The sequence below is a fragment of the Leucopleurus acutus genome (assembly GCF_964270905.1).
Source record: "Leucopleurus acutus genome assembly, chromosome: 5".
Taxonomy (NCBI): Eukaryota; Metazoa; Chordata; class Mammalia; order Artiodactyla; family Delphinidae; genus Leucopleurus; species Leucopleurus acutus.
In genome coordinates, this window is record NC_139147.1 from 115,817,843 (window position 1) to 115,842,395 (window position 24,553).

Consider the following 24,553-nt stretch of genomic DNA (forward strand, 5'->3'; position numbering starts at 1 on the left):
AGTGCTTGGCATGTGGTACACAGCTCAGAAAATAACTTGAGTGAGCCGAGATGAAAGCTAAACCATGATTGGATCGTTTCACCTATACCACATTTTACAGTCCTGGATTCCCCCTTACATGTCTTCTTCCTCATCAGCACCTCACTATAACCTGTGCATGTCTGCAGTCTGCCAGGGTTGGCAACACTCCAAGGACTTTAACTCCCGTATGGCTGACCTACATCATTGGTTGTACATGGCTTGCCTTAGTCATTCGTTCACATCTTTTTTCCCCCAAAGAAGTAGACAGTCTGTCAGGTTTTTCAATTGTAATGGTTCATTTTTATTATGATCAATATTAAAGACCCAGGTAGTTTAATAGACCCAGAATCTTAAAAGAAAGAGGAGGATCTGGAAAACATCTAGGCAAACAAAAGTCAGAATTCAGGATAGAAAAGAAACAAAGAGTGCGCATTTAGAGATAAGGCTGTTAGTGCTCTGGGCTAGTACAGATGTTTCAGGACATAGCCGGTAATGTATTTGATCGCCAGCATTGTCTCCTCACAGGTTGGCCGGATCTGGGATTCAGGGAGGGCAAAGCCATATCTGCCTTTATCCCGGAGTTCAAAGGTGAAGGAATATTTGATCCCTTGGTCATAAGCCCAGTCATCAGAGCCCCCAGCAGCAGGATCTGAAATGAGCAAACAGAAGAAAGAAAAATTTTTAATCTAGGAAGGAGATTTTAAAAACCCCACCAGCTTTCTTTTATAATTACAAATGTTTGACTGTACAAAACAGTATAGGCAGGCGAATTTTCTAGTAAACTGGATCACAAAAGCTATGGGGGCTGTTTTAAAAATTTGTCCAGTCTTACCTCTAAGTCTACTTAGTGGGAGTGATGTGTTTAATACCCCAGGAAGTATGTAATTTGTAATATATAAACTTCTCAGAGTGCTTGTATGCTGAGGTAAACTGTGCTATGTAGTGTGTAATCTGTTTACAAAATATATACAGTTTCTGGGAAAAGGATGTGTATCTCCTAGAAAAATAAGGAAAACTGCATGATAACTGGTAAGAGGAGAGGACTCCAAACCCTGCTGAAACTGTGCTGAGTGATGAAACTGGAGCAGTTGAGGGCAGGGCTGTGCCTTCATTTTTGTTTCTTCAGGGTCTAGCATATGGCCTGGCACAGATTAGGCATTCCTTCAGTTATTCATTTGGTGACAGTTATGATGTCATTCATTTATTCAATCACTCATTTGTTCATTCATTCATTCAGTCAACAATTGTACAGCTCTCACTTAGTAGTAGGCCATGTGCTCAGTCAACTCTGGAGATGCTAGGACAAAGGAAAGACATGGCCCCTGCCCTCCAGGGGCTTATACTGTCATGGAAAGAGAAACCTCATTGAACTTGCCTGAAGAAAACCTACAAGAAGTTCACCATATGTGAATAGGTGCAATGTCACTGTGGGTTATTTCTGATAGAACCCCCTTAAGAAAATAGTATACCCCATCTGATACAGAGAAGTTTAATAAAGGACAAGAATACAGGAAACTGTATTCTACATGAAGCTTTTAGAAACCCCTCAGGATTGGAGCCTCTCCAACTGCATTGAAGCCCCCTTGATGATGGGACTGGCCTTTTTTCCTTGTATTTCTGGTCCTTTAAGACCTGGGGCAGAAAGAAATCATGCAAAGGCAAATATATGTAGAAATTGAAAATGGGGCCTGCAGAATGCGCCTTCCCAGCAAATCTGAACTGCAGCCCCAAGGCTCTGGGGTCTAGCCGCTATCTAACGCTTTTGCCACTTGCTTGCATCCCTTGCAAATAGCTTGAGCCTGAAGTAGCCTTTCGAAACTGCCATCTGTTTAGCCAGGAAAACCTTCCCTCTACTGCTTTCCTCCAGCAATTGTCCTTCCAGATAAAGCTTCTGTGTCATCATCCTGGGAACTTATTCCTGATACTGTGGAGTGGGGTGGTTAGTCTTTGGGCGTGCTCTTTTCTTAGACATCCTTCTGTCGCAGCACTTAGCTCCTGTATGACAATTAATGTTTACTCTTCCCGCTTCCCTGCTGTGGGTTCTTTGAAGATTGCTCCAGCCCTCCTCCTTCCTTCCCCCTTCCCTCTTGCCTTCTCTCCATCCTTCTTTCCTTTCTCTCCTAGCATCTGTTGAGGGCCTGGCAAGAGGTAGACGCTCAATAGATGTTTACGGAGAGCAAATGTTTCTGTGGGCTGAAAGGGATATTTCTCCCCCTTTTTTCTGAACAGGAAACTGATTACATATTTTTTAAAAAAACTCACTGTCAGGCAAAAGTCACATGCTTTAAATGATAGAAAGGAAAGACGCTGGGAACCATTTGTTGCCTTTGAAGCACGTGGGTTCTTTGCACAGTTTTGACGCCAAGACTTACAGATTGTTGAAGCTCCTGGGCCATATTGGTACTTGGTCCTGTACAGTGTGGCAAGTTCTTCCATGGCAGCTTTAGCCATGCTATTCTGCAAAAGAGCCAGCAGTAAGTGAGTGAAGAAATAAAAGCACACACCGACAAAAAACCAAACATCTGTACATTATTTTTAAGACGTTGAAGACATGTAAGTCACAGTTCGGGTTAGTGTTTTAAACTTATTCAGTGCGCATCCCCATTTTCCAGCGAACTTTGTCATATGATCCAAGTGATTCTTGTGGAAGGATGTCTTCCCTAATGCCCTCCTCAAGCACTCACTCTGAGCTTCTCGTTGTCACACACAGAGTTGTGTCATATTGTGTCAATACCATTAGCTGCCCTCTGAGTTCTCAGTGACTTTTTCTGTCCTTTATCTCCGTGTCCCCAGGGCCTAGCCCAGGGTTCGTTACTTAGTGGTTACTCAGTAAGTGTTTGTTGAAGCTCTGAGATGGTTAGCACTCTTCTTACCTTCTTATTTGAGAATTAGGTCCTTACATTTATTTTAAATGATCGTTGCAGTAAAATCTGGGTCGTAGCTGTAAACTCTGTTGTATTCAGAGTTTATTCTTTTACTTTGTTTTCTTTTTTATTTACATAGAATTTAGTTGCTCTTTTTTTTCCCTGGAATTCTTATTTAGGCTTGTTAAACATTTTTTTTTAAACCTTAGTTCAGGCTGGAGAAATGAGGCTATAGTGATTTGTAACTGTCCCAGATACCACATTTATTGACATAGTAAAATGTCACTGTGTGTGAAGAATTAGGTTATATCTAAGGATTAGTCTGGCAAATCTATCTTGTCTCTGGAGCTTGTGAGAGAAAAGCAGGAGGCAAGGAGGTCTTTGTGGTTGTGCAAAGAGATTGTCTACCTATTAGAGACAAACAAAAATCAAAAACGTACAAAATAATTCCAAACAAAACAATGCAAAAACCACCTGGAAATAGGGCAGGTTATAAAGTGAAGATTAAGTCATGGCAGGATTATGTGAGTTGGGTTAGGAGTGTTAAAAACCACTCAAAAGAATGATTGGATAGTCGGTGCAACCTTCAGTGATAGTGTAAAAATGTTTAAGAATGGACAGTTCCAAGGAAGAGTGGTAGTTCCAGCATGGAAGATTTTTTAGACCGAAAAATGAGAGAACATTTATTTTATTTCAAAAGGCAGAACATTTGAATTCCAGAATTAAAAAAAGTAGCAAGTATTAACTTATTTTTTTTTTTTAAGAAGTAGCATCACCTTCTCATCAGACCTACTGCCCTCCCGCCCCTACACCCAGCCCCTCAGGGAGAAGGGCTGTGCACTCAGCTCCTCCCTGCACAGTAAACTCTCCAGTGGCCACTGACAAATTGTCTATTTAACTGAATCACTTTGAAAGCAAGCTTTACTTTTCTGTCTGGAGAACACAGATTTGTGAATCTGATTGTTACTACAGGAGAATTAGCCATAACTCATTCTGGCTATGAAACTAGCTATATTTCTTACTTTGGCATCATAATTGTCTTGTACATATGCCTGGAAAACTGTTGAAGTTGGTGATGACATCAGAATATTTCTGTTTCTACAAAATAGCAACTTCCCTTAATCCTTGTTCTAATATTAAAACCAGTTCAGTCAAGTCTTAAGTCAAATTGATGAGGGCATGGCTGTAAGACTTCAAGAATTTCAGCTCCCAAAGCATCAATGCTTCATCGAAACAAGTGGTAAATTTGGAAATTTAAAAGGAATTATAAAACTTAAATCATGACTTTCTGGTCTGAAATGATGCAATCAGTTTCTTGGAACTAACTTATTATTCTCAGAGTTTTGGGACAGTAATTTGAACATTTTAGGGTTTCATTTCCCTTTTTCCCAAACTGGTAAACTAATATGTGCTTTGTCATACTGTATGGAATCTTTACTGTTGTGATCTAAAGGTATTGTTTCTGTTGTTTAATCTTATTCTTACCAACATGCTAGAGTTAGGTCTTCTCTCCATCCTTTAGTATAAGGCCTGTTGCCAGTTGAAATCAGAAATAATGTGTAAACATTGCACAATGCTCAGAATACATTTAAAACCATCTTTTAGAGATGTGAAACATGGTGAGGTACTTGTTCTTTTGGTAGGCAAACAACATGTTTCCTACTGTTCTACAATTTCTTTAACTTGCGATTCACCCAAGGAAATTTCTAGTTACTTATTTTTCTGTAAGGCAGAACCTCTAATCCTAAAGAACTCTTATTCCTTCCCTAGCTACCTTCCTCAGGCTTTTCTTCTGTTCTGCTTTTTTTCCCCCTTAAACCTTGAATTGTTACTTTTAGTTAGTAGAAATAAGATTCTAATAAATTCCAGGCATGTAATGTACAGCAGGGGTCCCCAACCCCTGGGCCGTGGACCAGTACTAGTCCGTGGCCTGTTAGGAGCCGGGCCGCACGGCAGGAGGTGAGTGGTGGGTGAGTGAGCGAAGCTCTGTCAGCCGCCCCCCCATCGCTCGTATTACTGCCTGAACCATCCCCCTGCCCCACCCCCGGTCCATGGAAAAATTGTCTTCCATGAAACCGGTCCCTGGTGCCAAAAAGGTTGGGGACCGATGCTGTATAGCACTGTGACTATAGTTAACAATACTGCGTCGTATACTTAAAGATGCTAATGAGAATAAAGCTTTAATGTTCTCACCGTAACAACAAAATGTCAATTATGTGAGGTAGAGGGTGTGTAAACTAATGTGGTAAACATTTTACAGTATATACGTGTATCAAATCATCACATTGTACACCTTAAATTTACACAGTGTTATATGTCAATTACATACCAGTAAAGCTGTAAAAAAAGGAAATTCTTCAGGATTAGTTCCAAATGTGAGAAGTTATGATGACTATAGACAATTTAAGACAAGATCATTGTCTTTATCGCTTGACCTCCTGTGTGTCAGATGACCTTCAAGTCTCTCAATATTTTTATTGGTGTAACATAAGAATTGAGTTATCTGGCAAAATTGAAGGGGCTTACTTGTGATCTGTTATTGCTTCTGATTTCTCAACTTATCCATTTAGTCATAACTACCCTTAGGGCCACACAAGAATGTTTAGTTTGCCTTTCCTTAGAGCAATAACCAAGTGCTTTCTAAGCCTTCAGAGGCATCTTTTGGAAACAGTTGCTCTGCCTGTGATGCTGAGGCAGTATCTAAGATTGATGTTAACTTAAAATGGCTGTTATTTTGTTCCTGTCACGGGTACCCACTGAAGGAGCATCTAGTCTGTGTCTCAGCCTTGGTTCTCCTTGTCCTAAGTTGCTCTCTCATCTTGATGTCTACCTCATCACTTGTCCTCTGACCATCACCTCATCATCACATCCTTCAATGGCTCTCTCACCTTCTGTTGAAGTCTGGCCTCCTTTCTTGACATAAAGAGCCTTTGTGAGCTTGTCCCTCTCTTCCCTCTCAGGCTGCATCACTTGCCGTGCATCCCCATGCTCCTTCCGAGCCAGGTTTCCCTGAACTACTTTCCGTACCCTTCCCCGCCTCTCCTTACCTCCATGACATTGGGTGTCGTTCTCCCTTTGTAGGAAATCTCTTTCCCTCTTTGTTCACAAGGAGGCTTGCTATTGTTCTTCCAAATTCAGTCTAAATGTCATCTTCTTTGCAAAGCTGCCCCCAACTCTCTTAGGGAGCAATGAGCACCCCTTCTTTGTGAGGGCTCACATGTCTCTATCAGAGTTCCTATCACTCTGTGCTGTGATCATTTGTTTTTGCATCTGTTTGTCCCCTAGGTGAGCTTTTTGTGTGGGGGGGAGGATTCTTGGCTATTCATCTTGTATCCTCAGCGGATTGCATTAACACCTAGCACATTGTGGGTTGGTTGATTTAGTCTCTTCCTAGGGCTTCAAGTGAGCCTGATTTGGATGGGGGTGCAGAGTGCTGAGCTCTACAAAGGCTGGACTGTGACCCCCCTGAGTGGAGATTGAGGATGCTTGTGGGGAGAGTGGTGGTACCACGCAGTGATGGTTGATGGGTTACCACATTTAGACATTGACCTCTGCTGGGCACTTAACTTATTTCCTTTGATAAAAAAAAAGTGAAGTCTGTAGACCCTTTCTCTCAGCCCCTCTGAGGCCAAGGGACAAAAAAGTCAGAGCAGACGTTAATCAACCAAAATATCATATTTTAAGTTCCAAGTATTGTAACAAAAATCCCTGGAATCAGTGTGGGTCTTTTCTCTTTTTTTTAAGAGTTCAAATACTTTTACAAATGTTGCTCATTTATCTTCCTAACATTATCTGTCCACATTTCATCAACACAGAATTTTCTAGCAGAATGGAATGCCATGGGGGCAGCACGCTTGGTGGGAATGTTCCAACCAAGCTGGGTGACTGACCCCTGCCAGAAATGGTAGGGAGAGGGGTGATTCCTGAATTTGCTAAAATATTAGAGAGGTAACTCCTTTTCCTTGTATGTTTCTGTGAAAAGGGACTAAGACAGCTGACAAAAGACTGGCAGAAACAATAGTACATCAGAGAGCATGATCCATGTCTTGAAACTCTAATTAATGACATTTTCTATATAACCTGTCATTTGAGGGAGATCTTACATCCTTGCTCAGTGGGTTCAAAATAAGAACTAACATTTACATAAAACCTTAGACTTTGACAAAGAGCTCTTGATAAGAGCTAGATATTTTTATCCCCATTTTACAGATAAAAGAACTGAAACTCAGAGAGGATAAAAGAACTTGCCCAAGGGCATGCAGCCCCATAAGTGGCTGACTTGAGCTAGGTTCTTCTTGCTTTAAATCCTGTGCTCTTTTTCACTTCTCCTTGTGGCCTTGGAATACTTCAAAAGAAGTGTTGCTAGAGCTGGTTTTACCAGTTGTAAAGAACAGAAGGAAGCTAAATATAAATCAGCCTCAGAGAAAACTTTGCTTTCAGTCAAGGCCAAACATGGCCAGCCTTTATTAATCCTTAGATATGAGTTTCCTACCACGTCTTATGCATGTTCTCTTTTGTCACCTGTTTTCTTAAAAAGAGGCCTTGGTCATAGAGCAAAAGACAGAGAGAGTCTAAAATGTCACATCTAACTCAAAGCCCAAGAGACAAAGGACCAACTAGTGTAACGTTTCCCCAGGCTCTGAGCTCCAGGGGGCTGGTGAGATGAATAAGGCGAGGGTGTTCTTTTCCACTGACCTGCATTCCTAAGGAACATGTGATCAGGAAGCCCCGTCTCGTGACTGTGCTCATGGTCGTCATTGCAACCTCTACGTACACCGCCAAGTGTCATGACAGTGGGGTCTTGCCTCTTCTAATCTTCCACTGGTCCATCATTACCGTACAAGAAAACGAAAGCCCCAAACTGACGGTGGGGTATATACCAATTCAAAGGGAATTTTCTTCAGAACTTTGCTTCTAACTTGAAGTTCTGAGTTTAACCATCCCTCTGGGTGAATACATGTGATAATGGAAGCGTCAAAATGATCTTTAGCAGCAGTTTCCTTCCTTCTGTCCTGTGATAATGGGTAGCTTACACCAAGGGACCAATGAGGAATTGAACTTTTATAAGTTTGGTGCAAAAGGAGAAGCCTCCAAGGCCTACTGAGGCAGGGACTGAGGAGAAAGCCTTTGAAACAAATATGTTTCTGAGAAAAAGGAGGAGAGTAAACAAGTGCAGGCTCTGGTTGCAAAGCCTTGAGATGAAGAAAAGGCAAGGAGTGTGGGAAGGCCTGCTTTAGAGAGCAGGGCCTGTCTGTTCTGGCAGACTCCATGGGGAGCGGGGCAATGCTTTCACTGATGGAAACCAAATTCTTTCTTTGCCTGATCTGAATACATATTTTTAAGCTCTTTAAAATTCAGGTAAAATGTGAAGCATGAGTCAGCTGAAGTTGCAAAGTCCAGAATTTTTTTTCTCCCCCCCCCCGCCCCCCGTGGCGGTGGTGCTTCTTCCAAATAAATGTTAAAAAATAAATGCCGTATGATGGGAATGTAGTCTCCCACACTTGAGATTTGCAGAAAATTGTAAGCTCTTTGTGAGGAGGTGTAGGATCCTGAAAGCCAGGGACCTTTGGCCAGGAATGAGACTTTTCTTACCTTTGCTTAGAGCAGGGTTTCTCCACCTTGGCACTTGTGACACGTGGGCTGGATAATCCTTTGCTGTGGAGGCTTGTCCTGAGCTTTGTAGGGTGTTTATCAGTCTCCCCTGGCCTCCACCCAAGGCATGCCGGGAGCATTCCCACAGTGACAACAATCAAAAAGGCCCCCCACCCCCACCCCCGCCAGATGTCCTCTGGGGGAAGGGAAGGAGGCAAAATTAGCTTAAAGGAAAGTCAGATAAAAGATGTAATTATGTTAAAGAAGAAAGTATTTTAGAGAGAAAAACTGAAAAAGAAGACAGCTGGTTTTAAAGGTGCTCTGAATGCCTTGTTTTCCTCTGCTGATGATAGTACAAGTGTCTCCGAAGCGCCTCTGCTAGGTCACACCTGCCAAAATCACACTTTACCTGCAGGGTTGCCAGATTTAGCCAAAAATACAGGATACCCGGTTAAATTTAAATTTCAGGTAAACAATGAATGCTTTTCCAGTATAAGTCTGTCCCATGCGATATTTGGAGCATACTTAAACACTAAAAATTATTTGTTGTTTATCTGAAATCAGATCTAACTGGGAGTTCTGTATTTGACATGCCCATTCTGTTTACCAGGTTACTGGCTCCAGGGCCCGCTGTGACACAGGAGTCATCCTGACATTAAAGTCCCTCGGTAACCTGGTTACCTCACTCCCACTCTTCCTTCGAGAGAACATTCACAACAGGCTGACCCCCTCTGCTCCCTTCCTCATGGCAGGAACCAGGGTTTATGCCGAGCACTTAATAGGTGCTCAGTGGAATTTCTGGTAGTTGCCTGATGAGTCATGTACTGACCAGGCCCTGCAGGAGAATTTTAACAGGCCAGAAAGCCACTTAAAATGTATAATGGTAAATCAGCACCCGGTTTCTCTAATCAGAGAAATTCTGCAGTTGTCATTTAAAATTTCTTTGGTCTTATAAGTGAGATTAGAAATTCTGAGAAAATTCCTGAAGCAAATGTTCTGTGCCTCCAGTCCTGCCTAAGCTGCTGGCAGCCTGCCTGACACAGGGGCTGTGACCCGGTTGCTCTTGTTATTAGGCAAGGACATGGTGACAGCAGTGATGGAGTGTGCGCATGACCCTGCAATTGTCCACCTCCTAATCACAATATTTCTTCCCCCCTGATTTTTATGTTTGTCTCTAATCATAGTCCCGGCTTATGCTCACGTGCTTGGGTGGAGCAGTGGGTTTCTGTTTTGGCGGCTCACTAACTAAAGCTTTAATTAAGAGGTAGTGAGGTGTCTCTGGACTAGAAGGTGTTAGATTTTAGAAATGGATTTCTATCTTTTGGTCAAGTTTAATGATTTTTCAGAAATATTTACACTGTCATATTTCTCCTGGTTAATGTACGTATACCCATGCAAGTACTGGCCAGAATCATGAAAACTGGGCCCTGAGAAGTCAGGGATCTTACTTGACCAGTGTAAATCCTTAGCAATGTCCGGGGTCAGAGGTAATAAAGATATATTTGTGGGATAAAAGTCTTTATTTAATGAATGGTCTTTTGCAAACCGGTGGCATGGAGCACCACCATAGAACACGACCACACAAATATGTGTTGGAAGTTGGGGCAGCTTAGGAAATTCTTCAGCATCCACTAGCTCCATGCCCAAGGCTGCCTCTACTACTGGTGTTGGCTTAACCGAGCCTTCATTGTCTGAGCTAGAAAATGAGGAAGCAGAACCAGAGAAATTCCAAGACTTCCACCTGTGAAATCCTGTGCTTCTAATGTAGAAATGTAATGATAGACGCATGCCCTGGATTGTCATCTTTGTGTGGTATACATCAGCTTTCCATTTGGTCAGTCTGGGAAACGGGTGAAGATACTTAGTTGATTGGTATTATTCTGAGTTTCTGCTTTTGAATTTAGAAGTAGTGTTATAGTAATAATTATTATTAACAGAGCCGTGTGTGCCTCTTTGGGGGGAAGGTAGACCAAAGATTGGGAGCTTTTCCATGCTCAATAAATGCAAAGACATGGATAGGTTTGGGAGCCTTTTCAATTACGTCTCCTAGTTTTTATTTTCTCTGATGATGAAGAGGTCATATACCTCAATATTTCATTACCCTTTAGAATTTTGGAAATGTAAAGATATTCTTTTTCTGGATCTTAAAACTTCCTTTGAAGATAGTGATAGCTTTATACTGAAGAAATCAACGCTGAGGGACTGGACGTTTATGAAGTCATTGGAAACTCACAGTGCATTTTGTATTCTTTCTTTAAATAATATATGCGTGTAAAAACAGTTTGCAGTCAGGAAAGCATTATGCATGTAAGACACTCTTATGTTTCCTCAAACTTTTTTTACTCATCTGCTAAAGATGTATTTTTTCGTAGCCTTTGTAATCCAGGCTATTACTTCTGTACTTTTACTTCATTGGTCTTTTGCATTCCCATCTCTGCCTTTCTTCCCTCTGAAGGTTGTCTCCTGATATAAGTAATTGTCAGGTAATCTACATGTAAGATCTTTCAGAAATGAAGCCGTACACATTTTCATCACGACTCAAATGTCAAAGGATTGGTACTTACGGTATGTTCTAAATTTGAACTGAGAGAGTGCTGATGTTTCTATACAGAATAATTCCCTTCCAATTATTTCACTGAAGCATTTTTTTAGCTACAAATATGATCTTATATACATGCATATATATATGCTAAAATCTGTATAAGACAAAGTCTGCTTTGTAGTCCTGTAAGAAAATTCTGAGTTGTCTATAATGTGGTATGGTGCCAATAATTCATCTTATTAGTCTTTTACTATCTTTTGTTTTCTACAGTGGGGTGACATTTTTCTAATTGAGAATTAATATGGAGGCACTAGATTTGGGTGGAACATTCATCTTTCTAGGTCAAGACTTTTAGTTTTTTAAAGTGATATCCTCGTTACAAATAAAAACCATGGAAAAGCCAATATCTTTCTTCTTGGGAGACTCAAATTCTCTTTTGGCTATACATGTATTTGTGATAACACTACAGTTATGAGTTGTTCTAGCAAAATGTTCTTAGGAAGTCAGTGAATTGGATTTATACAAAATAAGAAAAAGACTGAAAGGATTTCTAGTTAACTATTCAAATGATTTAAATTGTTTTGGGGTGCCAAACTAAATTCAGATCTCAAATGAATCAAATAATCAAATAATATGCATCTTAGATTTTACTGATGGCATTTAAATATCTCTTTTAAGATACTAGGCAAAATTTTAATCACAGAAAAGATTATTGGAAATTAAAGTAACTTTTAAATCAATGTGTGTGATATAAGTGCAAAGAATTTTTGTATTTTATTCACCTATCTTATGCTCTAGAAAACATAAGAAGTAACATGTCCTTTTCCTTGAATTTATTAGATTTGTGGGTATAAATTTAAACAAGGTAAGATTATTTTGTGGTTTATGCTTGTTTGAGAATTGATTATGAATATTTTACTTTGATATAGTTCTGTTTCACTTCTTTGTTAATTAGAATTTAAAAACAATTTTGGAGGATGGAATTTCTAATATATATATATATATATATATATTTTACTATTACCTCTCTTTCCTTGATTTTAAATGAAGACGTGATTCTTAGAGGAAAGTGTCAGTGGATCACATTCTCTGGAATGGTTTCACACCATTTGGGGCACATATTGAATTGGCCCACTAAACTCACTTTGAGTCTTGGGTCTTTTCCTGGAGAAACCACAGGAAGTAGCAAGAATTATTCATGAGATTCTAAAGGTAGAACTTACTTGATTCTTTTTTTTAAAGGAAAGTTTGTAGACTTCTAGAGCAGTCAGATACTACGTTATTATACGGAACCAGTGGGGCAACAAAGTTTTCAACGCTAAAAGGGCTTAAACTTATTCCCCAAGTAAGAAAAAGTATTGAAACTTTGTGCAGCAGCTCAATTCCAATGAACACTTTAAGCTTTTCTGTTAGCATTAGTCTTTTAGTGTTTATGTTTAAAACTAGTTATTAAGCAAATTGGATATATTGGTGGTTACATTTAATATGGTTTATAATTTTAGTTTTAATATTTTACTTACTAACTCATTCGTGCTTAGTTTGTATGGCTTTGTCTTTTTCTCTTTTGATGTGGTACAGCTTAAACATATTCACATGAGTTAAGCAAACAACATACCCCCACCTCCTCTCCTCTGGTGGCCCTGGAAATCGAGGACTGAAATGAGGAGCTGACCACACCCATCTCTGGGACAGCAGGCCTGTGAGCGCCCACTGCTGGGAACACTTACAGACTGAGCCTAATTGGAAAACTGAAATACTGAATGGTTCCAACTAATGATGTCCTCTTTTGTTTTTTGGCTACAGATAGGGAAAATGGGAAGATTTTCCTGAAAGAAATGAAATGAAAAATAGCATTTTTTTTTTTAAAGAACAGGACCTGGCTAACTATTAGCTGTCAGTTTTCTAAGAAGCTGAGTTATTTTTCCATTTTGCTCTTCACAAAATATTTACAGCATTACATGTTTTATTTGGTCTCTGAAAGACTGAATCTGAAAGTACAAAACAGTTTCCAGTTGATAAAGTTATTGGGTCTTTGAATTTATGCATTTAGGTAAGCCAGATATCTATGTCGTTGTCTAGGTGGAATACTATTTTTTTTTTTTTTGGCATAACTCAAATGCTTTAACTCTTACACTTGTTCTTTCAGATCCTTGGTCCCAACTTCTGGCAGCCAGATGTTCATAAATTAAAAAAAAAGTTGTTTGAAGGATTCAAACCTGCTTATTTAAAAAAATTATACATTGATGTACCGTAGTTGTTAATTTGAATAGTATAAAACTCTTATATTATTTAACTTTTCATGTGGTTGTATCTTGATTCTCCAACAAGATTGCTAATTTTTTGAGTCAGGGATAGTTCATTTTCTTTGCAATATTTCTCATATGTAGTAAGGACCCATTCACATCATTTGTTCATTGATTGATTTACATCTGTGTCTCACCTAATCCAACACTTTAGAAATAAGCAATATTAGGATCTTATCACTTAACCAGATATCAACCAAATGTGCAAATTCCTAACGACATCTGCCATACTCTGCCTGTGCATGTCAAATCCAGCTCAAGGCAACTTGATAAAATTGACTTTCTGATTAAGATTATGTATGAGGTGAAGGAACTTTGTTGATTACCTCAGATGCGTCTGAAATCATCATGTGTGTCAGTGCCGTGGTGAAGCAGGAGGAAGTGGAACGGTTGTCGTTTTGAAGATTAGTGAATTAACCGCATTTTGGCGATCATTCCCTACATCAAAATCACATTTCTTCTAGCCAATGTATGTAGCCAATTTCAGATGCCTTGTAAATCTGTGTTGGTAAGTTTTTTGCTTCTATTACCGAAAATCAAGAATGGAACTTCCCGAAATTTTTTGTATATATATATATTTTTTCCAGGAATAGAATTTAAAAATCTCAACAGTGAAATACTATATCTACTACCATGACTACTTACCAACTCAGCATTGTTCTCGGGGAGTTTGTAATCATAGGAGTAAGGGTAGAGTATCATCTGGGAGTATGAGTGGATTGTCAGATATGCTTTGATGGAAGAGAGGTGGTTGCGGATGAAATTAGCCAGGGCCTTGGTCTCTTTTTCAGACTCTGCAGCAGATCCACAGTAAGTTTCATCACAGGGGTTTTTAGAGGCTCCGATAGCTGGAAAAACGTATTGTTGTTAATGGCAAATGGTCATCTGCTGACGTTCCCACAGGTCATGTTTCAAAATTTCAAATTAGAGAGTTAAAAAATAAGTTGTTTTCACAATAATTTTTATAATCATCCTCATGTATGTGTACATTATAAAGTATGCATACATTTAGTCACAAGAGTAGGGTGTTTTTAAGCTAACAGGCTAAAAAGTTGCATGTGAAATCACCAATATGTCCCTGTGTAGTGCTAAACAATGAGATCAATATAGTGTAAGAAGATTAATAAGTAGGGACAAACTAATATCCATGAGAAATTTCTGTATTAGTATAATCATTTACTGAGAGTTGAATCACAAAATTATAATCACAATTTTATTTAAATAATTATTTAATGATGGTCTCCTCTAGATTTTACATTCCACAAGTAGTAGGATTATGTCTGGTTTGTTCAGTCTTATGTTTCCAGCGTCTAGCACAGCTGGGAACATAATAGAATAAGCAATACATTTTTATTGACTGAATAAACAAGCTGTTTATTGTCTGTGCTTTCAGAAAGTTAGAACTCTAAAAGATAAAATTTTATATTTTTTTCTTATTTTAGACACTATTGTGTTTTCCTGTTACTTTCTTCCTATGCTTTTCAAAAGATGCATGCAAAATGGTCAGCCAGATACTTACTGCACCAACCAGCATCAAAATTTCTGTTGGGGTCTGTGCCAATGCAGGTGGATCCAGCGTTGGTGGAGCGGGTCTTTCTCCACATTCGGTACTGAAAAGTGCAGTTTATGGTTAGGACAAGTATAGTAGAAAGTGGTTGGTTTTAATTTCATTAGCCCCTCTCAGCATTGGTTCATATACCTTGGTCCAGGTATAGATGTAGCCATCGATATTGACCACAGGCAAGACATAAAAGTCTAGCTTGTCGAGAAATTCTGTCATGTTTCTGTCATGTCCATAGGTGCGAACAGCCTGTGTATAAATTACAAAGCAGAATTTCATGGAAAAATGGAATGCATTATGCTGCTAAAATTTACATAGACGAGATGAATGTTGACTTTGGTAACAAAAGTGGCATCCCCTTTTGAAGTAGATATTAATATTTAAAAAGCAAATAGCAAAATATTACTGACAGTTTTGTTTAAAATAGTTTCTAGTTCTTCCCTTTTTCTAGGATACTCTGTTTCGGTGGTCCCCAACCTTTTTGGCACCAGGCACCGGTTTCGTGGAAGACAATTTTTCCACGGATGGGGGTAGGGGGTGTTCAGGCGGTAACGCGAGTGATGGTTCAGGCGGTAACGCGAGCGCTGGGGAGCGGCAGATGAAGCTTCACTCGCTTACCCGCCACTCACCTCCTGCTGTGCGGCCCGGTTCCTGACAGGCCGCGGACAGGTACCAGTCCACAGCCCGGGCGTTGGGGACCCCTGCTCTATTTCATCCATATATACCTCATATAATTATTACTTTTTATTTTAACTATTTACTTTAAAGATGAACGAAAATTCAATAAAATTAAAGACTTAGAGAACGTGAATACTCATTTCCTTTGAAATAGTAACTGTAATAACTTTTTTTCAAAGTTAGTAGGATATGAGGGTAAGAACTTTTTTTCAAAGTTAGTAGGCTATGAGGGTATTCCTAGTAAGTAAGGAATGTCTGTGGATGGCTCTGCATGTTCCTAATACTGTCATCTAGAAATTTGTTTAATTTTGGTGAGACCTCCTGTAGATGGTCTCAGTAGAGGAAGAAGAATGAAAAAGGCTCCCACTAGGAAGTGAGATCACACTGATGGATTTTGGAGAGGCTCTCACCAAGTCTCAAGTTGCATAATGATGGAAGTCGTCTTCTTATTCCTCTTACTTGAGAAGGGAACTCTGTTAAGGGTCTAGCTCTCCCTGCTAAGTGATGTGGATACCTATCTATGAATGAAGGACCTCATACCCATTTATTATGTTCTCTTAGTCACAGATCTTCAGCCCCAGGATTATATTAAATTTACATTCAACTCTTCCCTAGGCTTGCTTGAAGAGATTTTAAAGGTATTTATGGTTTCTGTGTAGTAACAGTTTTTATATATTCTTCATGGCTCTATACATGTATGTTTATTAAAATAACACATGGTAAAGCATGTGCTTTTTATGTTGGAAGAGCTATAGAACCATGTTCTGTTAGTGGTCTGTGATTAGAGGTAACCAAAGTAATGATGAAAGTCTTTCTTTCTAGAGGGCAGATAGTGAGATACTCACTGAAATTAAATGGTGCCAATTGGACACATAACATGTCTAGAAACCAGGAGCCTAAAGAATAGATACAGAAGTGCTTTACCCAAAAGAAATTATCTTGTATCTAATAATAGTCTTACATTTTTAAAGTATTTCAATATTTTAAACTTTACTTTTGAAATAATTTTAGACTTATAGAAGAGTTGCAGATACAGGGAGTTCTCATATACCTTTTACCCAGCTTCCCTGCATTGTAGTTGGTCATCACGTCTCCTCTTATCTGTGACAATTCCTCAGACTTTCCTTTGTGACTTTGACACAGGTGTTGTTCACCTTGATCACTTGGTTAAGGTAGTTTCTGCTAGGCTTCTCCACTGTAAATTTTGCCTTTGTAATGTAATACATATTTTTTAAGAGATACTTTGCTGCTGCAGATAACCTAGTTCTCTTTAAACTTTTACCCACTAATCCTTGTATCCATCTGTAGATTTTCATGAAGTAGTTATTACTGTGGTGTTCTAATGGTAACTTTCTATTTTGCTCATTTGTACACCTATTAGTTGTAATTCTTCTATAAGAAAGAGTTGTTCCTTCTCTCCCTTTTTTTAATTTATTGAATCATCTATATCATTATGGACTCATGGATATTTAAAAGGGTTTTTACATATATCTTACCATCAGAATTATAAAGGAGTGGAAAACGGTATCATTTAGAATAGGGACCACTACGTATTGTTTTCTTTTACTCTGAAGTATACATTGATTATTATCTAGGAGATAATGATCAAGTTAGTGGTTTTTCCACAATCATTAACTTTTAAATGACCTATCCACGATATTTACTACCTGTTAGCCTTTCTACCAAAGGTGGGTAAGAAAGTTAAGATGAGTGAAATACAAATAAATACCATTTGCTAGCTGTTTAAAAATTTTGCCTTATCAAGTTTCTTGGTGACCTTTATAGCTTGGACCTTGGAATTATGAATTTTTTCTATGCTATTATTCTCTTTTATTATAGTTAGATTACAAGGGATTGATTGAAATAAAAAAAAATACTTTCTACTTTCCTCTGCCAGTAATCATTCTACATACTGACCTCTCTCACAAACCACTGGCAAAATGCAGGGGAAATCCACTCTCTGGCATGGAAACCGCAGTCCATGAAAATGGCAGGCTTATTTGGTCCAGGTCTGCCAACCTATTACAAACAAAACGAAAAGGGAAACTGTGATTCATCATATTCACTACCCATCTGGGCTTTGGACTCAACAGGTGAAACCTGACAGCAGCAAGAGGTACATTCCATGATTAAATTAAAACATAATACTAGCACGGTATGTTCTTGCCTCTAGACACTCACAGTATTTGAGCTGAAGGCTTACATGGCTGTTTATTATTTTTATTAAGCTTGACAAGCTCATATTTTTCAGAAGATGCTTGATTACCCTGCTTAATTGTACTCACATGGAGGTTATTTTCTGCTGCTACTATTAGGAGACGTGACCAAGACAACTGGATGAGTAATTAGAAGTAATCATGATTGTTGCTAATCTTGTAAGAAGTTTTCCTTCTCTCCCATTTATTCCATGTCTTTTTATTTTCTTCATTAGAATTGCATGATAAAAATGGCATTAGAGGACGACAGAAACAAATTGTTGATACGCTGTGTACCGTTGTCTGATACATATGAAGTTTATGAACCTTTTTAGCAAATGGATTTGCAAACAACATCTGGGAGAGGACAATTTCATCAAGGTAGATGATCATTTACATTGCTTACAGGAATGTGGTTAAATTTATAGGACTTCTCTTATTTTATTGCATTTTTTCTTTTGAATAAATCAAAATAATGATTTAAAAATTCACATATGATGAAACAATCTGGGGAATCTGTTTGAGGCAGGGAAAGAGTTATAACTATGTTTGGGATGAATATGTCTGTGAAACAGATGTTAATGTGTTAGAATTCATTGATTTAAAGCCCTCAGACATGGGAAGGTTATGGTTAAAAAGGATTACCTTGAGGAGGTACATAGTGTTTCCTAAAAATGTAGTTCCGATGGCACTGCGAGAGATGAGGTCTGGATTTTCGCTGGCGACTTGTTGAGTCCAAGCCTCTATCTACCAAATGGAACCATTTGTGGGTTAATGTGACATTCTTGGTTCAATTCCCAAAACAATGTCTGTCTAAATCACGTGCGCATCATACCGTTTCCCAGTTGTTGTACTTCTCGTAACTGTGTCCAGTTGCACGGACCTTGCTATCAAACTGAGCCTCCAGCACAGATCTGAGGTTGCTTATTAATACCCTGTAATAAATCAAAGGGGGTGCTCCTGTAAACATAAGCATGTTTCCCAGTCAGCAAAAACCCAGAGTTTCTGCTTTAGCCGATTGTACAATACATTCTCCATGAAGTCATCAGATCTGTCCTCTGATGATGCCTTTCAACTTGAGCTACTCATCACAAAGTAAATCATTGAGAAGGATACTGGAGACTATGAGCAAGGCAGGCTCTTCTTTGGCCCAAACTTCACCTGTTTGGGGGTCCTTGGACCTTAAACTTGGAAAATGATTTCCCTGGTACCTGGGGCATTCTGCATCAGGGCCTTGGGCTCAACACAGAAGCATGCCCTTAAGCCCTATCAGTGGTCTTTCTTTCTCAAGATTTTCCTTGTTTTAGCACTGAAAGTCCCATGTCCCAGGAACCTACTCAATCCCAGTAGTAGTAGATTGGGACAGCCAGTCACCTGAGGCCTTTCTCTAGGTTTTGAGAAAAATATCTTGATGGGTGGAAATTCAGAAATATTGACAAGCTAAAGATTTTTTTAGACCAAAGAATACTGAGTTTAAAGTATTCGTTTCTGCTTGCCTTTCTTTTGGCTGGTTTAAAGTAATGTAAGAATGGTTCTGTAGTAAGGTAATATGACAATTGGTGACAGAAACTTTGAAGCTTGCTTATTTCTAAAAATGATTATTCAGGTGAAAGGTCTTATTATAAGAGGCACGTGTGAAGGTGTGGGTATATATGACTTTGTTTCTCTTTGCTACTTTTGAGTGGAAAGTGTGTTCTGAAGGGACAAAATTTTATGAGCATTAATGTCCTTGATCATAGACTGTAAATATCATGGGCAGTAGTTAGTTTACAGAAACTTCTATTATCCACTGTCAAGCCTTGAAATGTTTTTATCTGACACACAGAGAATTGTAGCCGCATATCAAAAGTCTACTTCTCCTCCGGCTGCCCCAAGGGCATTCTGATGAAGTATGTCAGGGACATCCTCTGAACCTCCCTCCTGCTGTCTCCTTCTTTTGTTTAACTGTGCATGAACTTGTGTCTGTTTATGGAAAACACCATAAATTAATACTAAATGATATTTGTTTCCTAGCAAGAGGCAAATACTGTCTTAAGGGCTTAACTATCTTAAGGTAGTATAAAAAAAAAAAAAAGGAAAAGGAGAAGAGTTTAATATTTATTCCGTGGAAAGAACATTTCCCATTAAGCAGCCATCAGTACTTTGTTAGTGCTTTCATTTCTATGGCTGCTATAAGTTACCACAAACTAAGTGGCTTAAAACAATATGAATTTATTATTTTACAGCTTAGAAATCCAACACAGGTCTCACTGGGCTAAGATCAACATGTGAACAGTGAAGTGCTTTCTGGAAGCTCTAGGGGAGAGTCTGATTCCTTGCCCTTTAGAGGCTGCCCACATTCCTTGGCTGTTTGCCCTTCTCCATCTTCAAAGCCAGCAATAGCAGCTCAAGTCCTTCTCATGTTTCATCACTCTGACTTCCTCTTCTGCCTCCTTCTTCCACTTGTAAGGACCCTGTGGTTACTTTGGACTTCTCAGGACAATTTAGGATAATCTACCTATTTTAAGTTCAGCTGCTTAGCAAACCTTAATTCAATCTGCAATCCTAACTTCTCTTTGTCATTAGCATATATTCAGATGTTCTAGGGGTTGGGATGTAGACATTTAGGAGAGACAGTCATTCTGCCGGCTATAGTTAGGAACAATGATTATAATAAGTGCTATAATTAATTATATTCAACACCTAAATTGGATTGTTAGGGAATAGGGTGGAATTAGAAAGAATCTAGAATTAGAAATCAAAAAATCAGGGTCATAGTTTTGCCTAACATGTAAATTGGTTTCAGCAAAGTCATTTAATCTCTGGGCCTTATTTCATAATTTGTATAATGGGATATTTATTAGCTGGTATTCAATGTCCTTTTCAGTTCTAAAATGCAATGACTTGACTCAAATTCCTAGGCCTTGGTCATTTACATAGATGTCTTCCAAGGTTTATGAAGAAAAAAAATTAAACTACAGTAAAGTTGCCAGTTACCACCTTCATAAACTCTAGGGAAACATCTAGAATAGAGATAGTTTAGGTAAATGATTTTCAAATATAGCTAAAAACTAAAAACAAAACCAAAACAAGTAAACCAAAAACATTGAAAACTGAAAATCAACAGGCAGAAACCTTTAAGAAAACAACTGTATTCCAAGATTATCAGTTTGAAAGAACAAACTGATAATTCCAAGATTATCAGTTCGAAAGAACAAATCCTGCCTAACAAGGATGAACTTCTCTGACAGAATGGCAAAACTAAAAATCCAAGAGGAAATGGTAAATGACATCTACTTTACCCTTAACAAGATTTTCCATTGACAGCGAGTAAAATAATCATCTAGGTCACATGGCTTCTTAGTGGCTGCCCAGAGAAAAGAAATCATCAGTTAATTGCTCCCAGGCATTCTACAGCCTCAGGACATTCAGTAGACATTTGTCCCTAAGACCATAACCATAATGATCTCTGACCTACCAGGAACCAGCTCTGAGTAGAGGGGGGAAATAGGGCTTTCACAGCATATTGCAATATCCTTCTTTTGCATACAATCCTCAAATTCGAATTATTTGGGAGAATAAGTGACAATGTGGAGGTTAGTGTTTTGTTTGGTACTAAGAAGAGACAATCTGTTAGAGTTATTATTATGTTAATATTTAAACATTTTCATCAATAATCAGGACAAGGAAGCATAATAAAACCAGTTAGATTTAAGATGACACCCAAAAGTGTCCTCTAGTAACTTGCAAAAGAGTATCAGAATGAGGTTCAAATGTGGTGCTTTTGCCTGAAGGTGGGAAATTGGCCTTAAATGATCCTTTCCAGCCCTATGATTTTATTAGATTTAGAACAAAGTACTACTTTAGCCACATTACAAAATATTATTACTAAATAATGAGCTTCTATTCTAGGAGACTAAAATAATGACTCATAATGTAATAGGGACTGCATTACAGCTCCAAAATACAGAGGCATGTACACTATTTTATACTTTTATATGTTCCTTTTATAGTGCTATCCCACTTCTTTTTTTTTTTTTTTTTTTTAGCATGCAGGCAAATTAGATAACAGGACTCCCAACAAAGCAAGAAACACAATGTCTGAGTAGAGACATGAGTTAGTTTTCTCCCCCTTTCAGATTCCTGAAAAAGGAGTATTAGGTCAGTCCCCAGACTACACACCTGTTGCTACTGAAGAACATTACTATGTACACATTGTTATCCAAGGACACTTTACTGATCGAATCTGAAATATGCAGAAAAATGTTATAGGCAGATAGCAACCATCAGTCTCTTCCTGCATTGGATAAGGCATAGACCACCTTACTGAAATTTGTAAGAAGGAATTCTGTGAAGGCCCACCCACCGAAAGATTCTGTCAACTTAGCTTCAGAACCATAAGTGGGAGATTTACACCATCCAATTCCTAGTCTTTCTGTACCTAGGGTGTGACATAAGCATTTAAAAATACAGTTATTGGCGGGGGGTGAAGTCAAGATGGCAGTGTGGGAAGATGCAGAGTTCACGTCTCCCCACAACTAGGGTGCCTGCCGGATGCTGGTGGGGGACACCGATGCCCAAGGAGATGGGAAGAACCCCCAAGCGAACTGGTAGGACGTGGGAGTATGGAGGCTGCACAGGACTGGCGCCCCTGAGGGGTGGCTGAGAGGGACCCTTGGGGACTCAGATCAGGAGGGGAATGGGCCCAGCGTTTCCCCTGCCCAATCGGCCAGGGAAGTCTGCCCAGCTCTCAGGCCAGGTCCTATGCCCTCAGAGGTCCCCTCCAGGCCGGGTTGGTCCTGGGAGCATAGGAGGGAGCCCAGGAGAGAACAGGAAAGGTAGGTGGGAGGAGTCCTCCAGGACCAGAGGAGTAGAAAGGAGCAGAGGGCGTTTGCTCCACCCACTTGGGCTGGGGGAGCCTGCTGAGCTCCCAAGCCAGTCCCCTGCACTCCAAAGTCCCCTCTAGGCCACGTGGGCCCTGGGGGCATAGGAGGGAGATCAGGAGAGGCAGGTGAGAGGGGACCTCCAGGAGGAACAGGAGAGGAGTGGAGGAAGCCTGCTGGGCTCCCAGGTGGGGTCCTCTGCCCTCTGAGATCAGAGGTGGGAAGCATACCTGGGCATCTTCTGTTGAGCCTAAGGCTCCCCCACCCTCGGACTTTTCCAGCCCTGTGGGTCCTAAGCAGAGGCCCCACCCACCACCCAAACCTCACCCCTGCTTAGGCCCTGCCCTCCACAGCCAAGGCCTTTTCCACCTTTTTTTTTCTTCCTTCTCCTCTTTTTTACTATTGTGGCTCTGTTTTACCTTCCAGTTGTTGTTTCGTCTATATTTTTATTTTTATATGTTTTCTAACATAGCTGTTAGTTTCTAAGTCTGATTTTATTTTTTACTTTGTCCTTTTTTTTTTTTTTGGCCACCCTGCACGACTTTCAGGATCTTGGTTTATGAGCCAGGGGTTGGGACGAAGCTCCTGTGGTGGGAGCTCTGAGTCCGAACCACTGGACTAACAGAGAGCCTCAGACCCCAGGGAATATTCATTGGAGTGAGGTCTCCTGGAGGTCCTCATCTCAGCACCAAGACCCAGCTCTACCCAACAGCCTACAAACTCCAGTGTTGGAAGCCTCAGGCCCAACAACCAGTAAGACAGGAACATAATCTCACTTATAAAAAAAAAGGAAAAAGAAAATTGAGACAGCAAAATAAAAATGTCACAGATGAAGAAGCATGGTAGAAATCTACAAGACCAAATAAATGAAGAGGAAGTAGGCAATCTACCTGAAAAAGAATTCAGAGTAATGATAGTAAAGATGATCCAGAATCTCTGAAATAGAATGGAGGCATGGATTGAGAAAATACAAGAAATGTTTAACAAAGATCTAGAAGTACTAAAGAACAAACAAACAGAGATGAAAAACACAGTAACTGAAATGGAAAATACACTAGAAGGAATCCATAACAGAATAACTGAGGCAGAAGAACGAATAAGTGAGCGGGAAGACAAAATGGTGGAAATAACTGCTGAGGAACAGAACAAAGAAAAAAGAATGAAAAGAGTTGAAGACAATCTCAGAGACCTCTGGGACAACACTAAACGCACCAACATTCAAATTATAGGGGTCCCAGAAGAAGAAAAAGAAAGGGTCTGAGAAAACATTTGAAGAGATTATAGTGGAAAACTTCCCAAACATGGGAAAGGAAATAGTCACCCAAATCCAGGAAGCACAGAGCATCCCATACAGGATAAACCCTAGGAGAAACACACCAAGACACATATTAATCAAACTAACCAAAATTAAATTCAAAGAAAAAATATTAAAAGAAGCAAGGGAAAACAAAAAATAACATAAAAAGGAATCCCCATAAGGTTATCAGCTGATTTTTCAGCAGAAACTCTGCAGGCCAGAAGGGAGTAGCAGAATATACTTAAAGTGATGAAAGAGAAGAACCTACAACCAAGATTGCTCTACCCAGCAATGATCTCATTCAGATTCAACAGAGAAATCAAAAGCTTTTCAGACAAACAAAAGCTAAGAGAATTCATCACCACCAAACCAGCTTTACAACAAATGCTAAAGAAACTTCTCTAGGCAGGAAACACAAGAGAAGGAAAGACCCACAAAAACAAACCCAAAACAATTAAGAAAATGGTAATAGGAACATACATATCAATAATAACCTTGATACAGATGAACCAGTTTGCAGGGCAGAAGTTGAGACACAGATGTAGAGAACAAACGTATGGACACCAAGGGGGGGAAGCTGCGGGGGGTGGGGATGGTGGTGTGCTGAATTGGGCAATTGGGATTGACATGTATATACT

The 24,553-nt window shown here is 39.5% G+C and overlaps 1 protein-coding gene across 1 annotated transcript in view; it reads right to left on the bottom strand.

Annotated features, from left to right (window-relative positions):
* Positions 1-482: 482 nt before the first annotated feature.
* The window catches only part of CPB1 (carboxypeptidase B1), a gene marked incomplete at both ends in the record, with an annotated part of 39,543 nt that continues 15,472 nt past the window's right edge, over positions 483-24,553 (bottom strand). The window contains 8 exons of the mRNA XM_082839110.1: positions 483-670; positions 2,394-2,478; positions 13,968-14,170; positions 14,842-14,932; positions 15,022-15,132; positions 17,479-17,580; positions 18,402-18,503; positions 18,592-18,691. Coding sequence (XP_082695236.1) covers positions 483-670; positions 2,394-2,478; positions 13,968-14,170; positions 14,842-14,932; positions 15,022-15,132; positions 17,479-17,580; positions 18,402-18,503; positions 18,592-18,691 — 982 coding nt within the window. The remainder of the gene's footprint in view (positions 671-2,393; positions 2,479-13,967; positions 14,171-14,841; positions 14,933-15,021; positions 15,133-17,478; positions 17,581-18,401; positions 18,504-18,591; positions 18,692-24,553) is intronic.